General features: G+C 40.7%; 2 protein-coding genes across 3 annotated transcripts; one reads left to right on the top strand and one right to left on the bottom strand.

The window, feature by feature from the left end:
* Positions 1–5,720: 5,720 nt before the first annotated feature.
* On the bottom strand, positions 5,721–20,483 carry crybb1l2 (crystallin, beta B1, like 2). 2 transcript variants are annotated; one of them, XM_034593671.1, is made up of 7 exons: positions 20,348–20,366; positions 11,447–11,536; positions 10,348–10,448; positions 9,893–10,011; positions 9,035–9,167; positions 8,786–8,928; positions 5,721–6,694 (listed from the first exon to the last, which is right to left on the bottom strand). In XM_034593671.1, exons 1-7 carry the CDS (start codon positions 20,349–20,351, stop codon positions 6,523–6,525), a joined length of 762 nt encoding a protein of 253 aa, XP_034449562.1. In that variant the 5' UTR covers positions 20,352–20,366; the 3' UTR covers positions 5,721–6,522. The 2 variants fall into 2 exon arrangements, with proteins under 2 accessions (XP_034449562.1, XP_034449571.1); XM_034593680.1 differs by lacking the exon at positions 11,447–11,536 and having other exon boundaries at positions 6,523–6,694; positions 20,348–20,483.
* Positions 16,060–23,514, top strand: cryba1l2 (crystallin, beta A1, like 2). The gene is made up of 6 exons (XM_034593693.1): positions 16,060–16,246; positions 16,542–16,618; positions 17,044–17,162; positions 20,379–20,520; positions 20,776–20,918; positions 21,983–23,514. The coding sequence occupies exons 2-6, from the start codon at positions 16,544–16,546 to the stop codon at positions 22,128–22,130; spliced, it is 627 nt and encodes a 208-aa protein (XP_034449584.1). The 5' UTR covers positions 16,060–16,246; positions 16,542–16,543; the 3' UTR covers positions 22,131–23,514.
* The last annotated feature ends 372 nt before the right edge of the window (positions 23,515–23,886 follow it).

Raw genomic sequence — 23,886 nt, 5'->3', positions numbered from 1 at the left:
CATTACATTTAGCTGACGCTTTTATCCAAAGCGACTTACAATCAGTGCATTCAACCATGAGGGTACAAACCCAGAACAACAAGAATCAAGTACAATTTTCTTCAAGAAAGCATGAATATGAATATGATATCTTTTTAATTGTAATGAACTGATCCTATAATATTTAAATTTGTCTTTTCCTCTTAACTTTCTTTTTTGTGTCCTGTTTTTTAAATATTTATTTATGTATTTATTGTGATTCCTGCAGATCGTATTTGCTGGTTTCACTGTGCTTAAGGAAACAAACAGCTCCTAATGACTGACACATTTTGAGATGGGTTTGGGCACTTGTGAAAATAAGAAAAAAACAATCATACATACATAAATACATAGATATATTTCACACAATGGAGTATTAGGGCCACATTGAAGAAAAACAAATTCAGACATCTCAAAAATAATATATGTGCCAAAAGATTTAGTATTTTGTTATTTGTGAAACATATACTCTTGTATAGTTTCAGGCAGTGTTGTGCATGAACGCGTTCAATGAACGTGAGCGACGTTCACTCCAGCGAGAGAGTGAACGCCCCACCCCAACTCACTAGCTCAGAGCATTACACAGTGAGAGGAGCGTTCAGGGGAAGCAGCAGGTCACCGACTTTGTTGAAGAACAGGAAACAGTAAAAAACACAGAGTTTCTCTGGTCACAGCTGCTCAGTGATCAGAGCAGAAGCTGCAGGTGGTTTGTACCGAGCTGGAGTTTCTGTGTCCTCCTCCACTCTGCTCTCACTTGAACTAATAAACACTAGAGTTTATGAGACTGCATTTAAACATCATGAAAAATGACTCGTCAACATGTTGTGCTCATTACAACATGTTGACGAGACGCTCAGTCAGGACTCAGTGTTAAAGTGAGCGGAGCGACACGCAGACATGATCCGACACCATCGATTCATAAGCAAACACATGATCGTACGTTTGTCACCTAAATCATCCAAATAAAAAAATGAACTACGAACACGAACTAGTTCATTTTAAGTGTGAACTGGCACAACACTGGTTTCCGGAATCTCCGCGCTTGACATTTTAACACAGGTGCAGGCTGCTTTTCTAAAATAACATGTAGCCTAAAATTACGAGCATAATATTATTACTTTTTTCTCGTAAAATCATGGCTTTATTATCGTAATATTATGACTATGATCTTTGTCTTCAATGTCCCTTTTGCAACATAAATGAAAATTGCTGCATTACTAATCCACACATCTTAATGAAAGTTCCATTTTGATTTGAAAATGTTGATTTTCTCCTGTAATAAAACATTTCATGAATCAATGTGAGTGTTACGGCAACGTTTTTGCATAAATGACTGCAACAACTGAGACAGGAACATATTTATAGACTTACAAAAATCACAAATGACATCCGATGTTACTTAAAAACCAAGCTCGGTGCCAGTGTGACTTCACCTTAGCATCTTTACTGTATAGCAGCAGTGAATGACCATGTTCTCTGAGCAGTATGTCAGGTGGTCACAGCCGCTAACTCACCAGATTGAAAGGGAAGTGAAGTGATGGATGTGAGAAGGAGAAGAAGAACGGGTTGACATGCATTCTTCCCTCCTCCCTCTTCTCTCTCTCTCTCTCTCTCTCTCTCTCTCTCTCTCTCTCTCTCTCTCTCTCTACCCATTATTTAGCAGTATTGTACCACAAGGAGCTCTTATAAGCTTTCCCATAATGCCCTGCTGCTGAAACAGTCCCAATTCACAGAGTGACATCAGAGGCAGGGCTGGAAATAGTAGTAGCTGCATGTGTGAATGTGTGTGTGTGTGTGTGTGTGTGTGTGTGTGTGTGTGTGTTCTAGATGTTACTTGCGTTGTGGGGACTTAGATACAGTATGTTTTTACGATAAGGTTTAGGTTTGGGTTTGGGTTTAAGATTAGGTTTTGGTTAAGGTTTAGGTTATAGACATAGTAAGGGGTCAGGCAAGTATTAGTTATGGTTATGTGTGTGTGTGTGTGTGTGTGTGTGTGTGTGTGTGTGTGTGTGTGTGTGTGTGTGTGTGTGTGTGTGTTTGTCAGCTTGCGCTTGGTCTACTCACGTATGCACCTCCATATGTGTGTGTGTGTGTTACATTAACTTGTGCGTATTTGCTAACGTGCGCGTGTGTTTGCCGGCGTGTGTGTGTATCAGGGTGACGTCAATACTCCTCCGATCCACATTTAACTGCATAGTGCTCACAGCACATTGTAGGTGTCTTATCTCCTCGTATTTATAGACTGAAGTAAACAGGGTGCCACTGTGACAGGTGAAGTGTGCCGTTCCTTCTGGTTTGAGTTAAACTAAGGGAGTTTATTTCTGGAGTGGGACTGCATAGGAATTTTCTTCTGATAGAATTGGGTTTTTCTGATGTTTCAAAAGCAGTATTTTTAGGATGGAGGGATAAAATTTTTTTAAAAAAGATTGTTCCTGACTTGTTCCCAAAATATGTGATGGAAACATCAGAAGAAAAGGAATAACATAAATGGAACTCATCCAGTTCATGTTTTTATAAGAAACGAAATGTATGACTTTTTCCTCAGCTGGAAGACCACTTCTCCTCCTATTGAGTTTTCTATTTCTGTTTCTTTCCCCCCACCCACATGTTAATTTGGTGACGACTGTGTGGTACAGCTGTATCCTCTGTATCTGTGAGGTATTTTTCATTCATGTGAGAGCTGCGCATTTCACCTTCTTCTCATATCTGAATAACACAAACTTGCCGATCAGTGAGCTGTCACAGGAGAGCAGCAGAGAGGGAAGAGCTAAGTTTGTCCCTCGTCAGTCCATCAGACATGTTACAGTAATAATAATTACATTGCCCATAAGCCCCATCAGCCCTTTCAACGGAGAAGAAGCCAGCCAATGAATCACAGTTGGTTCAAACCCAGACAGCTTTATAGTTTTCTCTAGAACCAAACACCAAACCAATCCACCACAACCCAAAGGGCTTCGTTCGCAGGGTGTTTGCTTGGTGTGTTGTGTTCAATTGTGCAGGCGTTTATGTTGTGTTTGAGTGCACTTTGCATGGCTGTAGATGCTTATCTTTATTACGTCTGTGTTTATTTTCCTCTACATTATTCAGCTGCATGACACTGATCAGAATTGCTCTGGGTTTACCCTGCAATAACTGAATTATTTTGCCTGTTGGGGGCAGCAAAAAAAAAAGTTGTAAGCATATCATTAATTTTCATTTTAAATCATTTTTAAATGGTGTTTTAAAAGTGTTGTAGATTCTTAATACTCTCTGTACATACTAACACACCAGCGACCACATATCCCATGACCATTCACTTACACTGGTCATGCATTTGCCTGTAAAAACAGGAAGCAGATTTGCATTTGGGTCCTTGTTGCAGAAAATTACACAAACCTTTAAAAGTCTCAGTTTCTGCTCGTTCAGAATAAAATGCAGCCCTCTCATTTCTAAACTAAAACTGGATCAGCAGTGTTTGGAAAAAGCTCCGTTTGAAGGGCCCTGAAAGTCCAGATGAGTGTGGATGTCCGGTGTTATAAATGTGTATCGAGACAGAGGAACATACATCATTTCTGTTTTGGCAACAACAGGGACAAACTGATAATTATTTAAAAGTAAACACCAAAATTCAATCAAACTATATGTTTCGTTAAACTACTGAAATATCACCCTGTATGAACTGTAACCCCCTTTACAGCCACGAAACACATTTGTCATAGTGGGAATAAACATGTTATTGTGTTACATCAGACATTTTCTGGAGCCCTTCCTCTCGACATCAGTGGCAAAAATAATCTTTTGTTGCAGTTAAATGGAAAGCAGTGGTCGGAAAGGTTGGCGAGAACATAGTGAGTGAATCATGTTTATGTATCCGTCAATTCTGGGCCAGCGGTGACTGAATTATGCTCTAATGCAGTTTACTGAAACTTGCCTCATTATATGTGCATGGTTTGGAGCACTCTCAGCTATTTAAAAGTTGTGTTCTATAAAAGTCTGATCATCACTGACGTCGCGCTGCGCTTAAAATGGGTTTGCACAGAGAGCAAGTGCAGATTACAGTATGAATGATAAAGTATTTCTGAATAGTTGATGAGCCTTGGTGGAAGACGTACATGATGCATAAATGATCGCATTTCACAGAAAGAAGGTGTGAATGCTTTGAATGTGGTCGAAACAATTTTGGTGCTGACGTCGGGCATCAATAGTCTGTTTGGTGAGGAGGATAAATAATGAATGAAACCATTGATTGCAGGAAAGCTTCGGAGCTCAATGTTTGGGTTGATGCAGAGAGCCACGGTGGACGAGGTGGTGAGTGTCTGTCTTTGACAGACTCAAAGTGTTTTCCATCAGTATAAATCAAATCTGTCTCTGCACGCATCATATTGAGAGATTACACTGTGTGTGTGGACTGGAGTATAGAAATCACAAATTACCTGAGATGAGCTCTATCAATGACACATCCAGCGAGCCGGTCGATTCTCCAAGGATATACGTGAGTATATAATATACTATAATAAAATTATAATCATGAAACAATAAAACCCAAAGAGCTCATTTGAATGTATTTCCAAACATAGACACATGTGACCCTAAAACCACACACACTTGTTGGAAAGTCCAAAGACACAAAATCAAAAATGGTTATAAGAAGCTTCCCTATGTCTCATTCATTCACAATGGGCTCTCACTCTCCCTGCCTCCTCTAATCAGCTGACAGTTGGGTGTTTTGATAAGCCAATAAGATTTGGCTTTCATCTAAATTAATCCAATCATGTTGTTGCTGTCAAAATGTGAATCGGTTCTCCTATCTGTCGCTGTCAGTCTCCACATCCAGAGCCCTGGTCAAGCCCAACTCTGAGCCCAGTCATCTCATCTCATCCTCAACATTATCTAGATCCTATCACCAGTGTCTAGTTCCTGAGCTGTGCAGTCACATCAACCTTGGTGACATCACAAGGGGTCTAAGCCCCAAATAGACTCTCATTCATATCACATCACTTAAATCTCTTAAGATGCACAGCAATAGATTTTTTTCATTTTTTCAAACAAAGTGTCTCCTGTTTGAAATTCTGATCCTTTGTTTCTGCTCTTTCTTTTAAATCCTCCACTCAAAAATGAGTTTTGCTTGTTGTTGCCTGGGTGTTTGAGCTTCACTGTGCAGAATAATGTATGTGCAGGCTCTAAAGTGCAACTTCACAAACCTCTCGAGCTGGGAGTTATCTACAAAGTCCAGTTCTAATGGTAAACAATACATTTGAGTTCATTCAGATGAAGATGGCAAACCGTTTTATACTTGTTGTTAATTTGATCATTTACAGTGACTGCTTGTCATATTCTCCAGTCTCGTGATATCCAATCAGCATGGCTTTGCTCGCTGGTGTCCACCTCCATCTTTGCTTAGTCTCCTGTTCAGTCAACAGGGCATACTAAACTCCAGGTGAAACTGAGAATTCACTTTTCAATGAAGTCGGAGAAATCTTCTCTCCTCCTACTTTGCAATATGAGTGTGGACACCAGGAGGTATAAATGCGTATAGATGTATAACCCCCTAACCCCAACCCTTACCCTAAAGTACTTATTTTAAAACCCTTTATCTTAACCTAACCAAATAGTTTCTGAAACTAAACTTAACTAAACCTTTACCACTGACTTGTACCATCACTAAAGTTCATTTATTTTTCGACATAGTTTTTTTTTTAAATCTCACAATTCCATATTTTTTGCCATTTGAGGGTAACTCAGGAAACGCTTCAATGAGTCGTGTGAGACAAACAACATATATCAGTAACCACCTGGATCCAGTGGAGTTCTGAAGTACAGGGGACCCTTAATGTGTTGTGCCCATCTTCAGACCTCTGGTATTTATATGTCACAACCAGATGTTAAATAAGACATCATTTCAAGTGGAGCAGGATGTGAGATGCTTTATTGGGGATCAGGGTTGATGTGGCTTCAGGCTCTGAGCACAGAGAAATTGCATCCACGCTCTTGTTGTGGCCTCCTTCTGTCTCGGATCTCCTCACATAAACACACACAATATCCACACTGGTACCCCCACCTCAACCCCTGGTCTCCCCCACCACCTCTCCTGTCGGCCTCTACCGGGCTGAGTGAGGGGCTGACGTCGGCGGGATACAGGAGAGAAGTGTGTGAGGGGGAGAGAGGAGGGAGGGAAGGAGAGAGAGGAGCTGACAAACAGAGATGGTGAGAGGGGGGAGAACAAAAATGGAGAGAGCATTTATTATCGCTGCGTGTAATTATCTCCTTCTTCCTCTGCTACATTTTGAATAACGTTTCATTGTTCAGTGGATTTCAATGCTCCACCAGCTAGAATTAACAAGCTGCTGTTTTCCCTCCATCATGCACTTAAAACCACCAAGAGTATTTTTGGGACAGAGGAGGAAAATATTACACCCTCTCCCTCTTCTCCCGCTTCGCCTTCCCCACTGCTTCCCCTCCATCTCTTTGCCCGCCTTCTGCCTTCATCCCTCCTCCGATCCCTCTCTTCCTCGGCCTCGCTGGGTTTCATTTGGAGGTAATGGTGTAGCAGCCGTGTGGGTGCCACTGCATGTCCCGGATGCGCCTGATGGACTGCATCTGGGGGGAGCGGGCGCCGAACTCGTTGAAATGCCTGTAATCGCCCTTCTCCAGCAAGTACTGGCTGCCACGGTAGCCGGGGAACTGGTAACCCACCCAGCTGCAAGAGAGAGAGAGAGAGAGAGAGAGAGAGAGAGAGAGAGAGAGAGAGAGAGGAAGAGGAGAAAGGAAAGGAAATAGATCACAGGAAAGAAAGATGAGTAACAGATGAGTAAAATGTGAGAGACAGACCGATCACACATCTAACAAATTAAGACATCGATCTGTTTGTCACAGCATCAAACCTCAGGTCTGTCTGACTCCCAGCTGTTTGTTTCAGGAACAGCGAGTGCTACAAATGAAGTAATCAGAGCAGATAAGAGGCTGAGTCTGCTGCCTGCCACACCCCTGACTGCACGGAGCTGCTGACACTCATCACACCCTCGGCTAGCTGCTGATGAAAAAGCCTCTGTTCCTGAGCTCGCTCCCAGACAAACACTTAGATCTCTCAGATAGTTGGGAATTATGCTGCTGGCTCAGTTTGAGAATGACGTCAGCTGGATGTGGAAACTGTCTGACACACGCTGGATTTAATGGAGTTCGGCTTTTTTTAAACAGACTTGTTGCAGACGTTGGGTGCACCGTTTCAGAGCTAACTTTCTGCTCTGTCGGCAGCCATTCAAAAAACACAGAGGCAGGTCTTCTTGATGTTTAAATGTAGTTTTTGGAAACATAGAATGTGTCAGGCTGTTCATCAAAATGTGAGCCCAGAAGCAAATTGTGTATTTCCAATTACCAGTGCAGTGCCCGTTCTAAACCTGCCTGTTTTCTTGTCCTGTGTTAATGCTCCGGAGCTACTACAGAATTACTCCTCGTCATTATTGAACTGTAACAGTTCTACAGTAAACTGTCACTTTTTGTGTGCAGAGCTTTTTATAAACAGTCTATGGTGCAGAGTGAAGTTAGAAAGGTTTGTGTTCATCCTACCAAATTTATCTGTAATGAAGATTTTATCGTCAATTTTTTTTTTATGAATTTGAACTGAATTTGCTTCTTTACTGTTTGGTAAACTCAACACTGCACTTCCTCCAGTTATTTACAATACACTTACCGAGTATGAATGTACGGTTTGCGAGATATGTGTTCCACAGACAGAAAGACAGACAGACAAATGGAAGTAGTTTGGAATTAGTTTGTAAATGCTGAGCTATTCTTTTTGAACAGATCAAAACCTACCGTTATATATGTCTGGATATGTGTGTGGTCAATATGCAAAATTAAGCTCAAAGTTGAAAATTGTTATTGTATTAGCATATTCATGAAATCATCGTGTCAGATTTACATTCTTCCTATTGTCAGCTGGTTTCAACCCATTCTCTGTCTGCTTCTCTCCTACTCCTGTGTTCACATATACAGTAATTTGATATCAAACTATTCTCATTTACATGTTTTTCTGTCAAAAAATGGAACAAGTATGAATCTGTGACTGAAACACGTCCCATTAACTCTATATGTTAACCAGCAGTAATTTCCAAGCTGCTGCTCTGCCTCTGCTAAAACCCTTATTTTATAGTTGTCTAATGTTGTCTTACAATATCAGACACATAAGTTTAAGACAACTAATGTGCTGTGAGTTTTGGTTATATTTCTGCCTCTCTGAACTCTGGAGAGAGAGGTGTGTCTCAAACTCGCCCAGCAGTACTTGTGACTCTCCTACTATAGAAAGTAAATAAGCTTTGTCCAAAAAGCTGTTACAGTTTCAGCTCGTGTGATAGTTTGGCAGCGCTGCCTGTTTACTCCCCCTGATGACGCAACAGAAACAGAAAACAACGGCCAATATGGAAGCGCCCACACTCAGCCAGCTGACCAATAGTGTAATCAGTCACACAGCATTCGACTGATCAGTAGTGTAAGGCTACGGTCACACATTTGTGAATGAAGCACTGGCAAACCTTTGCCTTCCATTTACTTCCATCCTGTGTGAGTAAATGGGGTCGAATAAAACATTTGCTTCCTGTGGCGAAGCAAATCCTTGGCTTCATTTTAACTTTGGTGAACCTCGACCGGCAACTCCACAGCCTCAACAAATGGCAAAACGTTTGTGTGATTTGTGACCTTAGTCACGGACATTTGGGTTTACAGGTCTAGCCCCACTGTTAGGGTTCAGGCAAAAAGCAAGAAAATGGCTGTAACAAGTTGACTCAATACTCACGTTCCACAGCTGACCATGATGCTGCCGACTCTGTCGGTGAAACCGTAGGCAAACAGGCTGGGGACATCATCATCCATGATCTCCATCTTACGACCCTTGAACTCTCCGACCTCATGCAGGCAGATCTTATGCTTCTCAGGATCCTGCAAGGTGGAAGAAAAAGGAAGGGCCGTTAAATGGAGTGAAGAGATGAGAAGGAAGAGAGCCTGGGAAATATAGATAAATCTTCTGTGAAGTGGAGGGGTTTACCATGCGGACTGGTCTGAAGGACAGCAGGTAGTCGTTCTTCTGGCAGTTGCTCCAGGAGTCCCAGCGGGGGTACTCGCCCTTCTCCAGGATGAACATCTCACCACAGAAGTTCATCTGCTCAAAGCCCACGAAGCTGAGAGGGATAATGACACAAGGGGGAGGAGGAGGAAGGGGAAGAGATCATTGTATTGTCTTTTTAAAGGAGACATCTTGGAGGAGCAGTAAACTTGAGTTTACTCATGAGTACTGCAGAGCCACTGCAAACAGTTGTATAACGTGTTCAGTGGTTTGGACGCAAGAGTTTTCAAGGTTTTACAAAATAATTACGATGTCATCAAATGTGGGATCCGTTGTTTTTTTTTGTTTAATCCAGACTACAGAGTAAGAATCAGGATATCTCAGTCCCTTGCCCCCTCACTTTTGACCATTCTGTTTTAAATGTGTCTCACAAGTGAAGCCCAATTTTCCGGAGGTGCAATTCAAATATGTGTAAATCACAGGATGTCCGCTTTGACTGACTTTGATTAAATTTCTTTCTTCTTGCTTTTACCTCCGAAAAAACTTTATCCTCGTGTCTTCCCTTGTATGTTTTATCTCTCATCGCAGTCACTGTTTGTGGCTTTGTTACGTCAGTAGCTTGGGTACTGGAGTTAATTATACTGCTGCACTCGCTGCACATCACTCAGCATAAAAGCATCAGATAAATGTCGAAATGCAAAGTGTGAAATGTTGCATAATGGCGAGGTACCGCAGTGAAATTATCCGCTCTTTGCTCAGACGAGTGTGGGTGACGGGTACATTATACGTGCATATGTGGGAGGGTGTGCACATGTGACTGTGCGTGCTCGGGCTACTTACGGTCCAGAGTCGACACGCAGGGAGCGCACCCTATCCATTCCCATGTCACACACATTCATGCACTCGCCGGTGATCTCAATGCAGCGGCCCTGGAAGTTCTCCTGGTCGTACACGCACATCTGGACAGTTGGGGGGAAGAGAATAAGGATGAGAGTGAGAAAGGAGATCACAGAGTATATGGTGGAAAGACTGTGGCAGAGGAGAGAGTGTCTAAACAAGAAAGAGGGAGAGAACAGTGAAGCGACTGTGTTGTTATTACTGTCACTTGTAATTGGGGACCGTCTCCCACCGAGCTACAAAAACCAACAGGCCGTGTTAACAGACATATCACCTGCACTGTTTGTTCAAGGCCAGCCTTCTGTGTGTGTGTGTGTGTGTGTGTGTGTGTGTGTGTGTGTGTGTGTGTGTGTGTGTGTGTGTGTGTGTGTGTGTGTGTGTGTGTGCACGTGCTGTACCTTGTAGGACATCATGCCCATCTCTGACATCTTGTTCTGAGCTGCCTTCCCATCAGTCTGAGAAGCAGACTTGGATTTCTCTCCCCCGGCAGACATGATGACTGTGAGGAGGAGAAGAATCGCTCTTTAGTACGGTTTTACTGTCACATTGAGAGACTGCACAAAAACAACTGGAGTTGCCACTAATAACTTAATATGCACAAAGAATTTGTACTTTAATTAAAAATTTAAATGTAATGTATTAATGACAGAACACAGACACAAGTTCGTGGAATCGTCTATGGCCAAAACTGAGTCAAACATACAACAGAATACCAACATTATTCATCCTGTGACAAATGACGTCAGTTCTGGATAGATCATGTTACATCAATTCTAATAAGATTTTATAAATATAATTATAAGTTAAAATTATAACATCGCCAATTCTAAAATACATACAACTGCATAAATGCTATTTAAATCACTTTTAAACAATTTGTAATGCAAGAAAGACAAAATATGAGACACAAACCTCCCATTTTTCTGATCGTCTCTCGCAGCCTGAATCATTTTCACACATTCCACAACAAAGCTGAATTCAATTCAAACTTAACCACACAAATGACCATCTCGTCACTTAGCTTTACACACAGAGTTACAGTAAAACCTCCATCACAAATCAGCAATCAAATCAATTCGACTAACCCTAACCCTTACCCCTTTACAAATATCCAAAACTGTACAGTACATTTGTAGTACCTGCATAAAGAATTCGGCAGTTTAAAACTTTTCTCAGTTTTGAGCCCTAAATAAAAAAATGAGCATTTATGCAAATTCTGTGCCGCATTTGTGGAACCAACATCATTTTTTAAGTTAATGTTAGATACCACCAGACAAAATTTAAGTATTGGTTTAAGCAGAGGTAATAAAGTTTTTATTGACCACTTTTGGATTTACTCTAAAGAAATTCACGTAGCTTGACTTTTATAGCTTAGCTTGAACTAGAACTGACTTTCCTATGTTTTTCCTATTTAAAGGTTTGACACCAGGTAACTTTCAGGCTCTCTCTCTCTCTCTCCCTTTTCTTTTTCTGTATGATGTTTGTCCACTGTCTTACCTGTGGCAGTGTGTGCGTAAAAGTGTAGACTCTGGGCTGGGACTGGTGGTCTGTGTGAGAGTGCGCCGGGCCCCTTGTGGCTTTTATATGCTGGCGCCCAGAGAGAGGGGATTATAGAGACAGACAACAAACTCGCTGAGCTCACAGCCCCCACAGAATAGAAATACCCCCATCATCAAAGAGAGCGAGGAGAGAGAGAGACATAGAGACAGTGGAGCAGGTGGAAAGGCAGATAGATGCCACAATATACAGTATATCTACTACTGTACTAATTCCACAAATGTCTGTGTGTCTGTTTGCCTGTCTGTCTGTCTGTCTGTATGTGGAGCGCATAACCAAATTGATACGTTATAATTTAAATATTAATACAATTTGTATAAACAAGTGACCAACGCTGTGTTGATTGCTTAACAGACCTCTGAAATAGCCAGCATGTAATGTATGAAAAAATAACAGCAGTTCAGTTAATCATTGTAATCATAAGCCACATATGTGAAAAACAAATAAAGCAAATTCAGTTTCATTTTATGAAAAACATTGACTCTAAAATCTATTTAAAATCTTAATTGCAAATAAACCAGGCAGGATGACCACAAAGGGACAGTATATTGTAGACATGTTTGAGGAGGACTTACTAATGACTAATAATCACTGATAATAATAATTCTGAAGTAGCTCCGGAGCATTAACACAGACCAAGAGTACAGCCCATTCTAACCAGGCAGGTTCAGAGCAGGCGCTGCACTAGTGAGTTGAAAATCAAGAGGAATATGAGGAGGAGAATATGACAAATAAAAAAATCAGAGTACGCATATGTTTCACCTCAGACAGGCTGAAACACAAAACCACTTCCTGATGACTTGAGCATAATATAAATCCATTAAATAAAGAGAGTGACGTAGAGTGACTTTAACACTTTCTGTGGTATACAAGGTATTTTCTAAGACCTAACCTCCAAATAATGACGACCAGGCTGACCAGGTTCACATTTAAGAGCCTGTCACAAAATGATTCATCCCTACTCCCTACAGTTCTATCATCAAGAGGTGCTGGGGAGAACAATAACAGGAAAAGCAATAAGCTGTGAGAAGCAATAACCTCGCCGTTCCACCTCTGGGTGAGCAAAGAGGTTCGGAGTGTGCACGGACAATAATCTGAATCGCCCTCTTCATCACAGTGGAAGAAAGCTATCAAATTAAAGCCTGCTGTCTTTTCTCTTGTGTGGGCAGCTAAAATGGTGTGGTGGGTGTCGGCTGCAAGAGGCAATGAAAAGTATCAGAGGGGTGATGCATAATCTGAGGGCTCTATATGACCCAATAAGGCAATACTAACTTTCTACATATATTGTAATGGTGCCGTGCCGTAATGACGTCATTCGTTCCATTTGATAATAACAAAAATGTCATGTATGCAAGCCTCTTGGTGTTTAGTTTGTGGTGTTACTTTACAATAGCACTTTTCAGTATAGTTTTGCCATTGACCCATTCACACACACATTCGTACAGTGCATCTATGTGCAGCACTTTGTCTTTCAGAGATCACTCACACTGACAGAACAGCAGTCAGGGGCGATTTGGGGTTCAGCATCTTGCACAAGGACACTTTGGCATGCGGACTGGGGTAGACAGGGATTGAACCGCCGACCTTCTTGTTAGTGGATGACCCACTCTACCTCCAGTATTTTTGAACAATATGATAACTTTTTCTGACATCTTCATGACATCTCTTATTATATGACATCATGTGAAGGGGGATAGTTTTCTGATGAATATTAGCTTCAGATTGTCTCTTATTCAATTATTTGCAGAGAAATTTTGGACAATGTGTTTTTTACCTTGACCTTTGACCTCTGATTGATCAGCTCCAAAAGTAAATAACACCCAAGAAATAACTCGAAGACAGGGGCGTAACACTTCCGGCTAAGTTAGCAGACAGGGGAATCAAACGTGTGGCTCTACATACTGCCGTACAGGTGAGGTCACAGGAAAGGAAATGAGGGGGCAGCTGTTCACCAGATGAGAGTCTAATGCCCTGTGGTTCAACTCCAGGCTCATAAAGCATGTTGTTTGAATTTCTTCTAATCGTCACGTGAGAGGTCAGAGGAGAGGGAGGAGTGAAGTGGTGAATCGCACACATCCCTCTCAGCGGCTGTTGGACGTCCTCCATCAACGCCGAGAGTCACATGACTGCACAAATAGTAGAGAACAGCAAGAGGAAGTTAAGTGAGCACCCTGAGTTACAGCTCTTATTTATGTATCTTAGTCTCCTAGCAGGATTCAGTGACTGCAGACACTCAAAACCTGCCCCCAAAGGATGTTGGAGCTGGCAACTAAAAAACTCAAAAAGACTTGGCGCAAAGAAACACAAGGACATCCAGTGTGGATGTCCTTCATGAGAATCAGCAGAGAGTCAGTATCTGATGAACAAAAATAACAAAGAATCTGAACTACAAGGACACTGACAAATTATGACATTTACGTAAGGCACAAAAAAAACCACCACATATGATTGAAATTATATTCCTGTCAATTTAAAACAATTATAATCCTTTCCCTCCTCATATCAAACATATCTGCGAAAAAGTAGTTATGGGTCCATAAAACAATTATATTCCTAAAAACCTATATGGGAATAATACGAATAACACTACTATTACTGCTAATACTAATTAAGTGAGTTTAAAAAAATGTGACATGATGAAAATTTAAATTGGTTTGATTGATCCTTCTTACAACAGTGGAGAATAAATAACAGTTTATCGTTCATGTCTGGATGTTTATATATACAGGCCTTTATCATATATTTGATTTGATGTCTGGATGTTTACGTTGAAGAAATGAATGGAGCACTGGACAACCTTCAATGCAATAGGACACTGCACCTTCTCAGCAAAACCAAGTTTCAAGGGTTAAAATATATATGTCGTCCAAAATCATTTCAAGGTGACAGTTGACTGGAAAAACAGGACCTACTGTGACACATACATGTGATGCCAGTTCATGTAACTCACCCTTTCTCCCTCATTTCAATAAGCAGACCTGACAGACGGGTGTGACTAACAATCCACCCATTGGTCATTGCATCAGTCCATTCATATGTCTGATTGTCCATCAACACATATGTAATAATGTATCACAATGATTGGATCAGTGTTGTTTCTCATTTTCACAAAACAGAAAACCAAGTTTGTATGTATGCAGGGAAAAAGTGAGAACCACAATATTTCTGACAATTAAGTAGCGCATGGTCCCCCAGCAAATAATGATGGTGTTTCAATATATTTTGGCTGCATACTCATGAGAGTTATCCAGTGAAAGTCAATCCTCTTGTGGAGCTGTTACTGTGTTCTTCATTACAGAGCTTCATCAAGTCAAGTCACTTATATTAATAGAGCTCAGAGTTGCAAATCACACTGAATTTGTAAATGAAGGAGTGTGAGTGCTGAAAGTTTGCTGGGAAAACGGGGGTGACTGTGTGTGTGTGTGTGTGCGTGTGGGCGTGTGTGTGAGAGAGACATATATTTTCATAAATTACTTTTCAAGCTGTTTCTATTACTGATTCATATCCTCATCAATTGCATTTCTTTCTTCCAATTTCCTTCCCTTCTGGGCGGAAACCATTGAAACAGGCCTCCCGGGTTTCTCTCCAAATCCTCCTCATTCTCTGCCTATAGTCCCGACCATTGTTGCTCTATATGATGGCTCTGCTGACCTACACGAATACACCAACAACAGCCCCGCATTCACGGGCCGCACCTCAGCTGTGTACGATCTGCTGAGTCGACAGACAACACTGTCACAAAGAGAGAGAGGGGGGGGGGGGGGGGGGGGGGTTGAGGGGCGGGCGGGTGGGGGGCCCACAGGCGCGCGTAAAATCCGTGTTTGTTTGTTTTTACGCACCAACATGAGCGCACGTTCTCACCTGCGTCAAGCTGCTCACAGTGAGTCCGAGGAGCGACACCGGAACTACTCACCCTCCGGCCTTAAAAAGTAATATCAGGGAATAAACCCCCCAAAAATCACATAGTAAGCATGCTATTAAACAAGACTGTGATTAAAGGCATCAATGTTTAATTAGCTGATTATTTCGCATGATCGACAAACTAATTGTTGAGTCTCTGAACTTATTCTACTAGATATTCCAATTGTGATCAGCCAATAAAAAACATCCCCTTTTTAATAAGCTGAAACCCTTGAATTTCGAAAAAGATTTGACTCAACAACTTAACAAATGACTTAGAATTTAATAAATGACTTTACTTGTTTTAATAAGGCTTAGGTGCTGATTCATTTACATTGATCCACAGATGTTTTAACAAGTCTTATCATTAGACCAAGGTAGGAAATACAAATATATAATAGGCTAATAATAATAATAATGATAATAATAATAGAATGTTTATTACACTGCAATAACAATGTTTTTAAATATATTATGGAGCTGTTAATTTAAATCGAGAATTATATTTGATTAGTTACTTAAAAACTAAAAAATCTAATACAATCAATATTGTTTTCTATTATCGTGTCAAGAATCTAGTATGCCTTGAAATAATCAGGTGTTTAACACAGTTTAATTTTGAAAAGGCTTACCGGAAGTATGCTGTTTAATTGAGATAAAGCTGCTCACTTGACAAACTCAGCTCGTTCACAGTCATCAGTAAAGTAGAGTGGCTGCACACGCACATGCGCGAGCACGAGGGCCTCGCGTGGACGACGGTATAAAGCAGAGGCGCCAGGTTGAGACAAAAGTCTACGTCAGGAGGACCCGGTGTGTGAGGAGAGCGAGGACACATATCAGGTGATATATGTTTAAATGTTTATTAATTATCCATAATCCCATATTTTGATTATTATCATTATTACTGCATTTTATTACTTTCTCTGACGACACACTGCTTGCATAATTCATTTCAAAGGGGAACGTTTTTTACAGCAAATAGAAACGTTTAAGCAAGGCGTAAAAAGTATATTTAATTAAAATAAGTGTTTTTCTGTGATTTTGTTGTGAATTAGTCTAATAACTGTGACATTTTACTGATGAAACCTCTTCTCATCCGTGACCCTGATTCTCTCTCTGACCTTCTCTACTCTAGAAATGTACAGAGTCAATAAAACCAGCATGACCATACCCATGTCCTTCCCCAGCATGGGTACAGCCCCTTTCTTTAAGGTGAACACACACACACACACACACACACACATAAACTCTATTGTGTCTCCATGACTTCAGAGGACATCACATTGACTAACATTGATTTATTGGAGACTTATAGTCTAACTTTAGCCATAGTTTCTACTTTGCCTAAACCTAACCCAGACCTAACCATAACCCTTACCCTAACCCAAACCTAAACCTAAACCTAAACCCAACCTTAACCTTAAACTAACCCTAATCTAGACCTAACCTTAAAACATGTCCTCACCTGAACATGTATGATTTATGTCTTGTTTTTTGTTCCCATAAGGACGAGAAGTCCCTATAATATGACTACACAAACAGATTTATGTCCCCACCACATGAGTAATCCTGGACCACACACACACATGGTGTAATGACATGACTGCAGCCTCATGTCCACCCCTCCATGTCCACAGGTGACTGTGTTTGAGCAGGAGCATTTCCAGGGCAAGAATATGGAATTCACGTCCGAGTGCGGCAACATCAACGACTGCGGCCTGGACAACATCCGTTCCATCCGAGTCGAGAGTGGAGCGTGAGTCACACAGCCTGTACGCCTGCAAGTCTCTGTGGACGGCTGACTGACTCTGTGTGTGCACGTGTGTGTGTGTGTTTGTTTATGTAAGTGTGTGTCTGTGAGATGTAGAAAGGTAGAAAGATGGTGAGATAGGGAAAAGTGTCCAGGCTCCCACATCAAAGCATCTGAGGCCCCTCCCTCCTAGATACCGGGTGTATGCATTCAGCTCCCTGTCTTCTTTCTGCCACTGACCCTTTTAGAAGGAACACCACAAAGAGTTTATTCAAGATGCCCTGAGAAGCTGAAAGGGTTATTCTTCCTCAAAGTCCTTTAAAGGATTTACTCTGTGTGGAGGCTGTTCAGACCTGGCTCACGTGCCCCGCCTACATGTGTTCAGCAGTTATCACTGGTCAGCAGTGGATTATTGAAGGTCACATGAGAGTTTTTATTGCTTTGATAAAACGGTGTGTCTGCTATAAAGCAAACTAAATACTGAGAAACTCTAAACTGCTCTGAGAACTGGCTACATAGTATAAACTATTTTAAATCTGTATTCATTATTATATTATCATTATTGTTAGTGTCTATTCCTATGATGTAGATTTTGTCCTAGTAACTAAATACTTCAGTTTTAAAGTGTGAAACTGTAGATTATACAATAAGATGGATAAAATTAAGCTAAAATATAACGGTTACAGTTGTAGCCATCTTGGACATTTTATGTCATAATGAGCCAAAGTCTGTGCAGTAGTGATTGGGTGTGGAGAGGTGGTAGCGAGGGACCAACGATACACACACTCGACCAATCGGAAGTCAGTCTCGGCTGTCAATCGTGACGTTTCACCTCATTTTTATAGCATCAAATAACTAATTAAAACCAAACTTAATGGAAAATGAGAACGTGAACAATCAGCAGTGTGATCAAAGCAACCTAAAATAACAGAAACCATCTTTGAGAAGTGCTTTGACTGTGCTCTGCTAACATTACTTATGCAGCTGCCAACCACCAGGGGGGATCAAGATGATTTATAGAAATAACCAAACATTAGCTCCACCTCTATCAACTCCAACTCTGAAGTAGCACTTGAATGTTTATAAATCATTAATATGATCCAATAATATAACACGGACAAGAACCATTCTGTGTAATGAGTATGTTTATTTTTGATGTTTTGAATATAATAATTATTATTGAAGCAGAATAATGAAGGAATATTATTTCTCTATTGTGGAAATGCTAGCTTTAAATAAGTAAATAATTTGATTACTTCTTACACAACTGGATGTTATTTTTGGAACCACCTATTCAAATCAGCAACAGCTCATTACATTGGTTTTGTGACAGAATAAGGCCAGTGGGCCAGTATGAAAAAAGTTAGTAAAAGCAGCAAAAAGTAGGAAACAGGAGTGGTTCTGTTGTAAAGTGGAGCAAAATAAAAAAATTCACCCAAAAATCATTGCCCTTTGTAATGAATCAGCCATTAGTAGGCCTCTGAAGAACACGTGTCAGTGCTGCATTGCACCATTTAAATAGGTTTTAGTGTAACTTTAGATGGAGGATGATTGTCTCCTTTTTTCTCATCAAATCACAACTTTAATCTCATCACATTAAGACTTTTTTCTCAATTCTGACTTTATCCTCATAATATTGTGACATTATTTGTGAAATCTCTTTTTTCTTTGTCTTCAATATGTCCCTGATACAGTTTGTTATTCTTTTCAGTTTAAGGTAACATATATGAAGCTTGTAAAATAACAACAATCCACCCTAAGACAATAATCATGTTATAGATAGAGTATAGATGTTGCATATAGATATCTGATGCATTGATTGGTACACTAATTATCAAATTGAACTCTTAGATTGATTAAATAAGCTCAATCTTCATTGATAACCATGTGGTTATTCAGAAGCCTGTTTATTTAGTACCAGTGGCCTGTCATCATAATTTGTCCTCTGTTTTCCCCACACAGTCGTCTGTACACTCAGACTCGTCACAGGGTGAGTGTACAGATCATTTAGGAGCTGAGGACAAGTTTAAACACACGCAAACTTTGTCTCACCCTCCGTGTTTTGACGCACTCAAGAGCAGAAGCTAACTCTGAGCAGATTTATACGTAACAGACCTTAGTCATGTTGTTTTCAGCTCGAGTGAACATTCTCCAAACACCTGCTGAACAAAGCTGCTGAGAGCAGATCATTTTTCACACTTAGGAGAAGTAGATTATGGTTTCTTTTAATTATACACATATGGAGAGTCTTCTAAATATTTCTTTCTGGTTCACACTCTTACATCGTTCATATTAGTATTCTGTAGTGTTTTGAGTTTAAATTATTTTGCGGAAAAAGAAACACAACATACAACAAGCAAACTTAAAAAATGAATTTGACTGATTACTATTATTTTTCCATAGTTATTGCGAAATATTTTGTCCATTATAATCACATAGTAAAAATCGTATACTAGGACTGCTCTATTACTGACTCAGACTGTTTTGTGGAAATGGAGAAGATGAAAACAAGCCACAGGTTACAGGTGACATTTGCTTGGTTTGGAAGTTGTCTCCTTACACTCCAAGTCTTTACCATTGACTCTATATAAAGACAGACTCCACTTCATCCCACTATCCAGAAATGAAGGCAAATTACCCTGAATATGAACGCTGCCATTTTGTACATTTGGGGCCAGAGTAGTAGCAGTAGTCGTGATCGGGGAATGGAGGCACAAAATCAAGGTCCCGCAGACACACGCATTTGACAAATCACAAGTCAGTGTCAGCTGTCAACCCTGACATTTCATCCCGTCTTTATAGCATAAAATAGCTAATTAAATTACATTCACTAGAAAATGTAGCCTTGAAAATCTAGATAACTACCTAAAATGACAGAAACCGTCTTTCTGAAAAATTAAATGGGTAATTTGAGTTTTTAGTTTGGTCCATGTCCCTTTCACTAACACAGAGGAGGTGGGGCTTATGATCTCTACTGCAGCAAGCCACTAGGGGGCAATATTAAATGTTTTAATCCCTCTTAAATTTATATTACAATGAATGTTTTGAAGCAAGAAATTATGGAAATGCTGAGGTGAGCTTCAGCACCTGGAAAATGTAGGAAAGTCATCTCTCTTTTGTCTGATGTCCCCTGTCACTGTCTGTTTTATGTTCAGACTGATCTCAGATGACACTGAAACATTTTCGCTCACCCATGTGACCTCTTCCCCCTCGTGTCTCCAGCTGGGTGGGCTTCGAGCACCACAGCTTCCAGGGCCAGCAGTTTATCCTGGAGAGAGGCGAGTACCCCAGCTGGGACGCCTTCAGCGGCTCCCTCTCCTATCACACAGAGCGCCTCATCTCCCTTCGCCCCATCTACTGTGCCGTGAGTACCTGCGGGGGAGGGGAGGGCTGCAATGAGCCAGAGGAAGAGATGAGTGGGAGTGAAAGAGCAGGAGAGAGGGCGAATGGAGATGGCAGTGATGACAGAGTGACAGAAGGAGCGAGTGGTCACAAGAGTGAGCCACACTGTGAGCGTGCTCAAAAATAGAAATGAGACAAGTCAGTGGCGAATGTACGTCTGTCTGACAGGACCTAACACTAATTTTAACACCAATTCTCTGCTCCGCCCCGTCCACAGTCGCACCAGAGCAGCCGCATGAAGATCTTTGAGAGGGAGAACTTCCAGGGCCGCAGCACCGAGCTGGGCGACGACTACCCCTCCCTGCAGGCTATGGGCTGGCTCATGCCTGAGGTGGGCTCCATGCATGTGCAGTGTGGAGCGTAAGTCAACATTCCTGTCACATACTAGTTCATATTGACTGATGGTGTTTTATTATAAAAGAAGAATCTGATGAGAAAAAAATTAAGTCGAGAAGTGAGTGGGAGGCTAATAAGCAAAGGTAGTTAGATCCAATGGTTAAAAGACGTAAACTAACGTACTGTACCTGTGTGGTCTTATGTGGTCATATCAGTTATGAGCGGTGAGCCACCTTTGATTAGATGGTATTAACTTTTTAAATAGATATAAATGTCATTACATAGTGACATCCTAAACTTAAGCTTGAGTCCTGAAGGGTCCAAGACGGTTTGAAACACTAGGTGGCGTTATGAGCCCTGTTTAACCCTTAGAAGTAGAATTTTTAAAATAAATTTGGTAATGTAATTTTAAAGGGATAGTTCGCCGAAAGAGGAAAATTAACTCATTATCTACTCACCACTATGCTGATGGAGTCCACAAAACCCCTTAGGAGTCTCAGGGGTAAACTGTTGCAGCCAAATCCAATACAATTGAAGTAACTGGTGAGCACTTCTTCAAACGTAAAAGACAACAGAAAAAAACATAACATGCCTCCATACTGCTCCTGTGGTGTCATCCAAGTGTCCGCAAGCCCCGACATTCAAATTCAAATCGAAACGAGGTCATTTACACCATGTTTTTAGCCTAAATGTCCTCTGTGATCCACGTGCCAACGCTGCTGCATTAAATATGAACTTTTGCCACATGTTGAGAATTTACATGAAATTGCAGTACAGACATGATAAAAACAATTTGTCTTCCAGAGAAAACTATAAACATTATATCACCAACTTCCGATAACAACAAATTATATATTTTTTAGGTGTTTTTAAAGAAATAAATATCTTGTTGATATCGACATCAAAGATCCAGCATATGTCGAGCTCTGATTTGAATAACAGACCCTATGGTGGCTCCCATGGAAGCTTATAGAGTTAAATCAAATACCATGGAGACGCTTGGAGAATGTCTTTGTGTTGAACAACTCACGACAATTAAACCCCGCTCCTCACTTACTTTACCTCCTGTTGCCTCTGTCTCTGTACAGCTTTGTGTGCTATGAGTACCCGGGCTACAGAGGCCAGCAGTACATCATGGAGTGTGAGAAACACAGTGGAGACTACCAGCACTGGAGGAACTGGGGCTCCCACTGCCAGACTCCCAAGATCCAGTCCATCAGACGCATCAGGCACTGAGAGGGAAACACATCCGCACCGGCCGCAGCAGCAGCAGAAGCAGCAGCAGCAGCAGCAGCAGCAGCAGAGTCTGGGCTCAGGCTAACACCTGGGCCCCTGCTTTGGATATGAGTCCAAAAGGCAACTGAGCTTAGGGCTTCTTTAAGACAATGCACACCATCGGTGACGTAGCAGCTACCTCTTTATTCTTGCTTAGATTCCTATTTCTTCTAATACTCATCTTGTTTTAGTGAAATAAAGTTCAGATTCAGAGCATGAGAAGTCCTGTAATTCCTGTGTGCATGCAAATACTCAGAGATGATCAACAGAGCTGTTGAGAATTAGTCTGGAAACTATTATATTTACACTGTATGAGAACACGTCATGTGTGTGCAAATGTAGCGTTTTATGTGCTTTTTGAGGCACAGTGCTTGAGTGTTTCCCTCTTGGCAAAATTTCCTTTTTTAACTTCTTGATCATTGATGAAGTATCTCAGAATTCATGCAGTAAGTTAAACCAGCATAGTGATGTAATAATTAAATTGTAAAACACTTAGAGACCAAGATAATGCATTTTAGCCTTATATTAAAAATAAATGCATCAGTACCTTAACAGAAGAAAGTGGTGCAGGTTATGTAATTATACTTCTAATGTTCTTTGCACCTTTATACTGTTCATTACAGTATATGTACTCTTATGTGAGTTAAATACATGAAAAGTTTTCATTGATGTAATCTACATTTATAAATGTCATAACAACTGTAATGAAACATTTAGTCTTGCTATTTGTTGCACTGGTCATACATCCAAGTTTCCATGGCATTACGTGTTTGGCATCCACCACTGTCTGAATATAAAGTTGGTGACTTCAATACGTGCCACCCACCAGGGACAGAAACAGTCACAGTCAGCAGCAGTTGATTTCAACACTATTTAGTTGGTTCCAGTGAAGACAGAAACAGAATAACTTCACAGGGAGCAGTGCAGCATCACGTACCTTTGGCTTTTACAGTTTACAGAAAATCAAGATGGAATTAAATTGCAAAATTAAATGTTTAGTATCCACTATAGGATGTGGATTCTATTCATTTCCCCTACAGCTGGTCTCAGTAAACATTCATGCTTTCATTCCTTTATCAGAATGAACTAAAACCAAGCTCAACTCTAATGTCTAAGTATAGGTACTACAAAAATATATGAAATGACAGAGCATCAGTGTGAAAGTGCGACAGCTTTCAGTACTGAAAATAAAAAGCCTGCTAAGTCCAAGTTATTTTCATGAGCATGGTGTAACTTCAGAAAATATAAAAGTTCAGTGAAACAATTGACTGCCAGGAAATACAATAGCAACTGTATAATAAAGTAGAAACTGTGGGAATAAAATACGTTTTTTTAAATTTCATAATTATACTGGCTCTGCAGTGACGGCATCTTAATACTCCTTCCCCCAAACACAAAATCAGCCAATCGCAGGTCCCCAAACTGACCAAATGAATATTCCTCTTTCAGACATTTAAATTTGTCATATTAGCAAATGCATCTGAGTTACCAATAACAATTACAATGGCCCCATTCTATTCAAGCATCATGACAGTGACAGTGATCGAGCATCACCAGGACCCTGAACGTGTAAATGGAATTCAGCCATAGTTGCTTTTGTCTTTTACACCTATGTTGTGTAAAAATGTGAAAAAATGTCATTGGAGGAAAGGGCCTGTTGTTAGAGGGCATTCAGGACAAAAAGTTGTCTTTGTATCACAACAGATTTCTAAGAACT

Source organism: Hippoglossus hippoglossus, chromosome 1 (genome assembly GCF_009819705.1).
Source record: "Hippoglossus hippoglossus isolate fHipHip1 chromosome 1, fHipHip1.pri, whole genome shotgun sequence".
NCBI lineage: Eukaryota > Metazoa > Chordata > Actinopteri > Pleuronectiformes > Pleuronectidae > Hippoglossus > Hippoglossus hippoglossus.
Note: the sequence above shows the minus strand (reverse complement) of the source record. Positions and strands in the feature narration are given on the sequence as shown.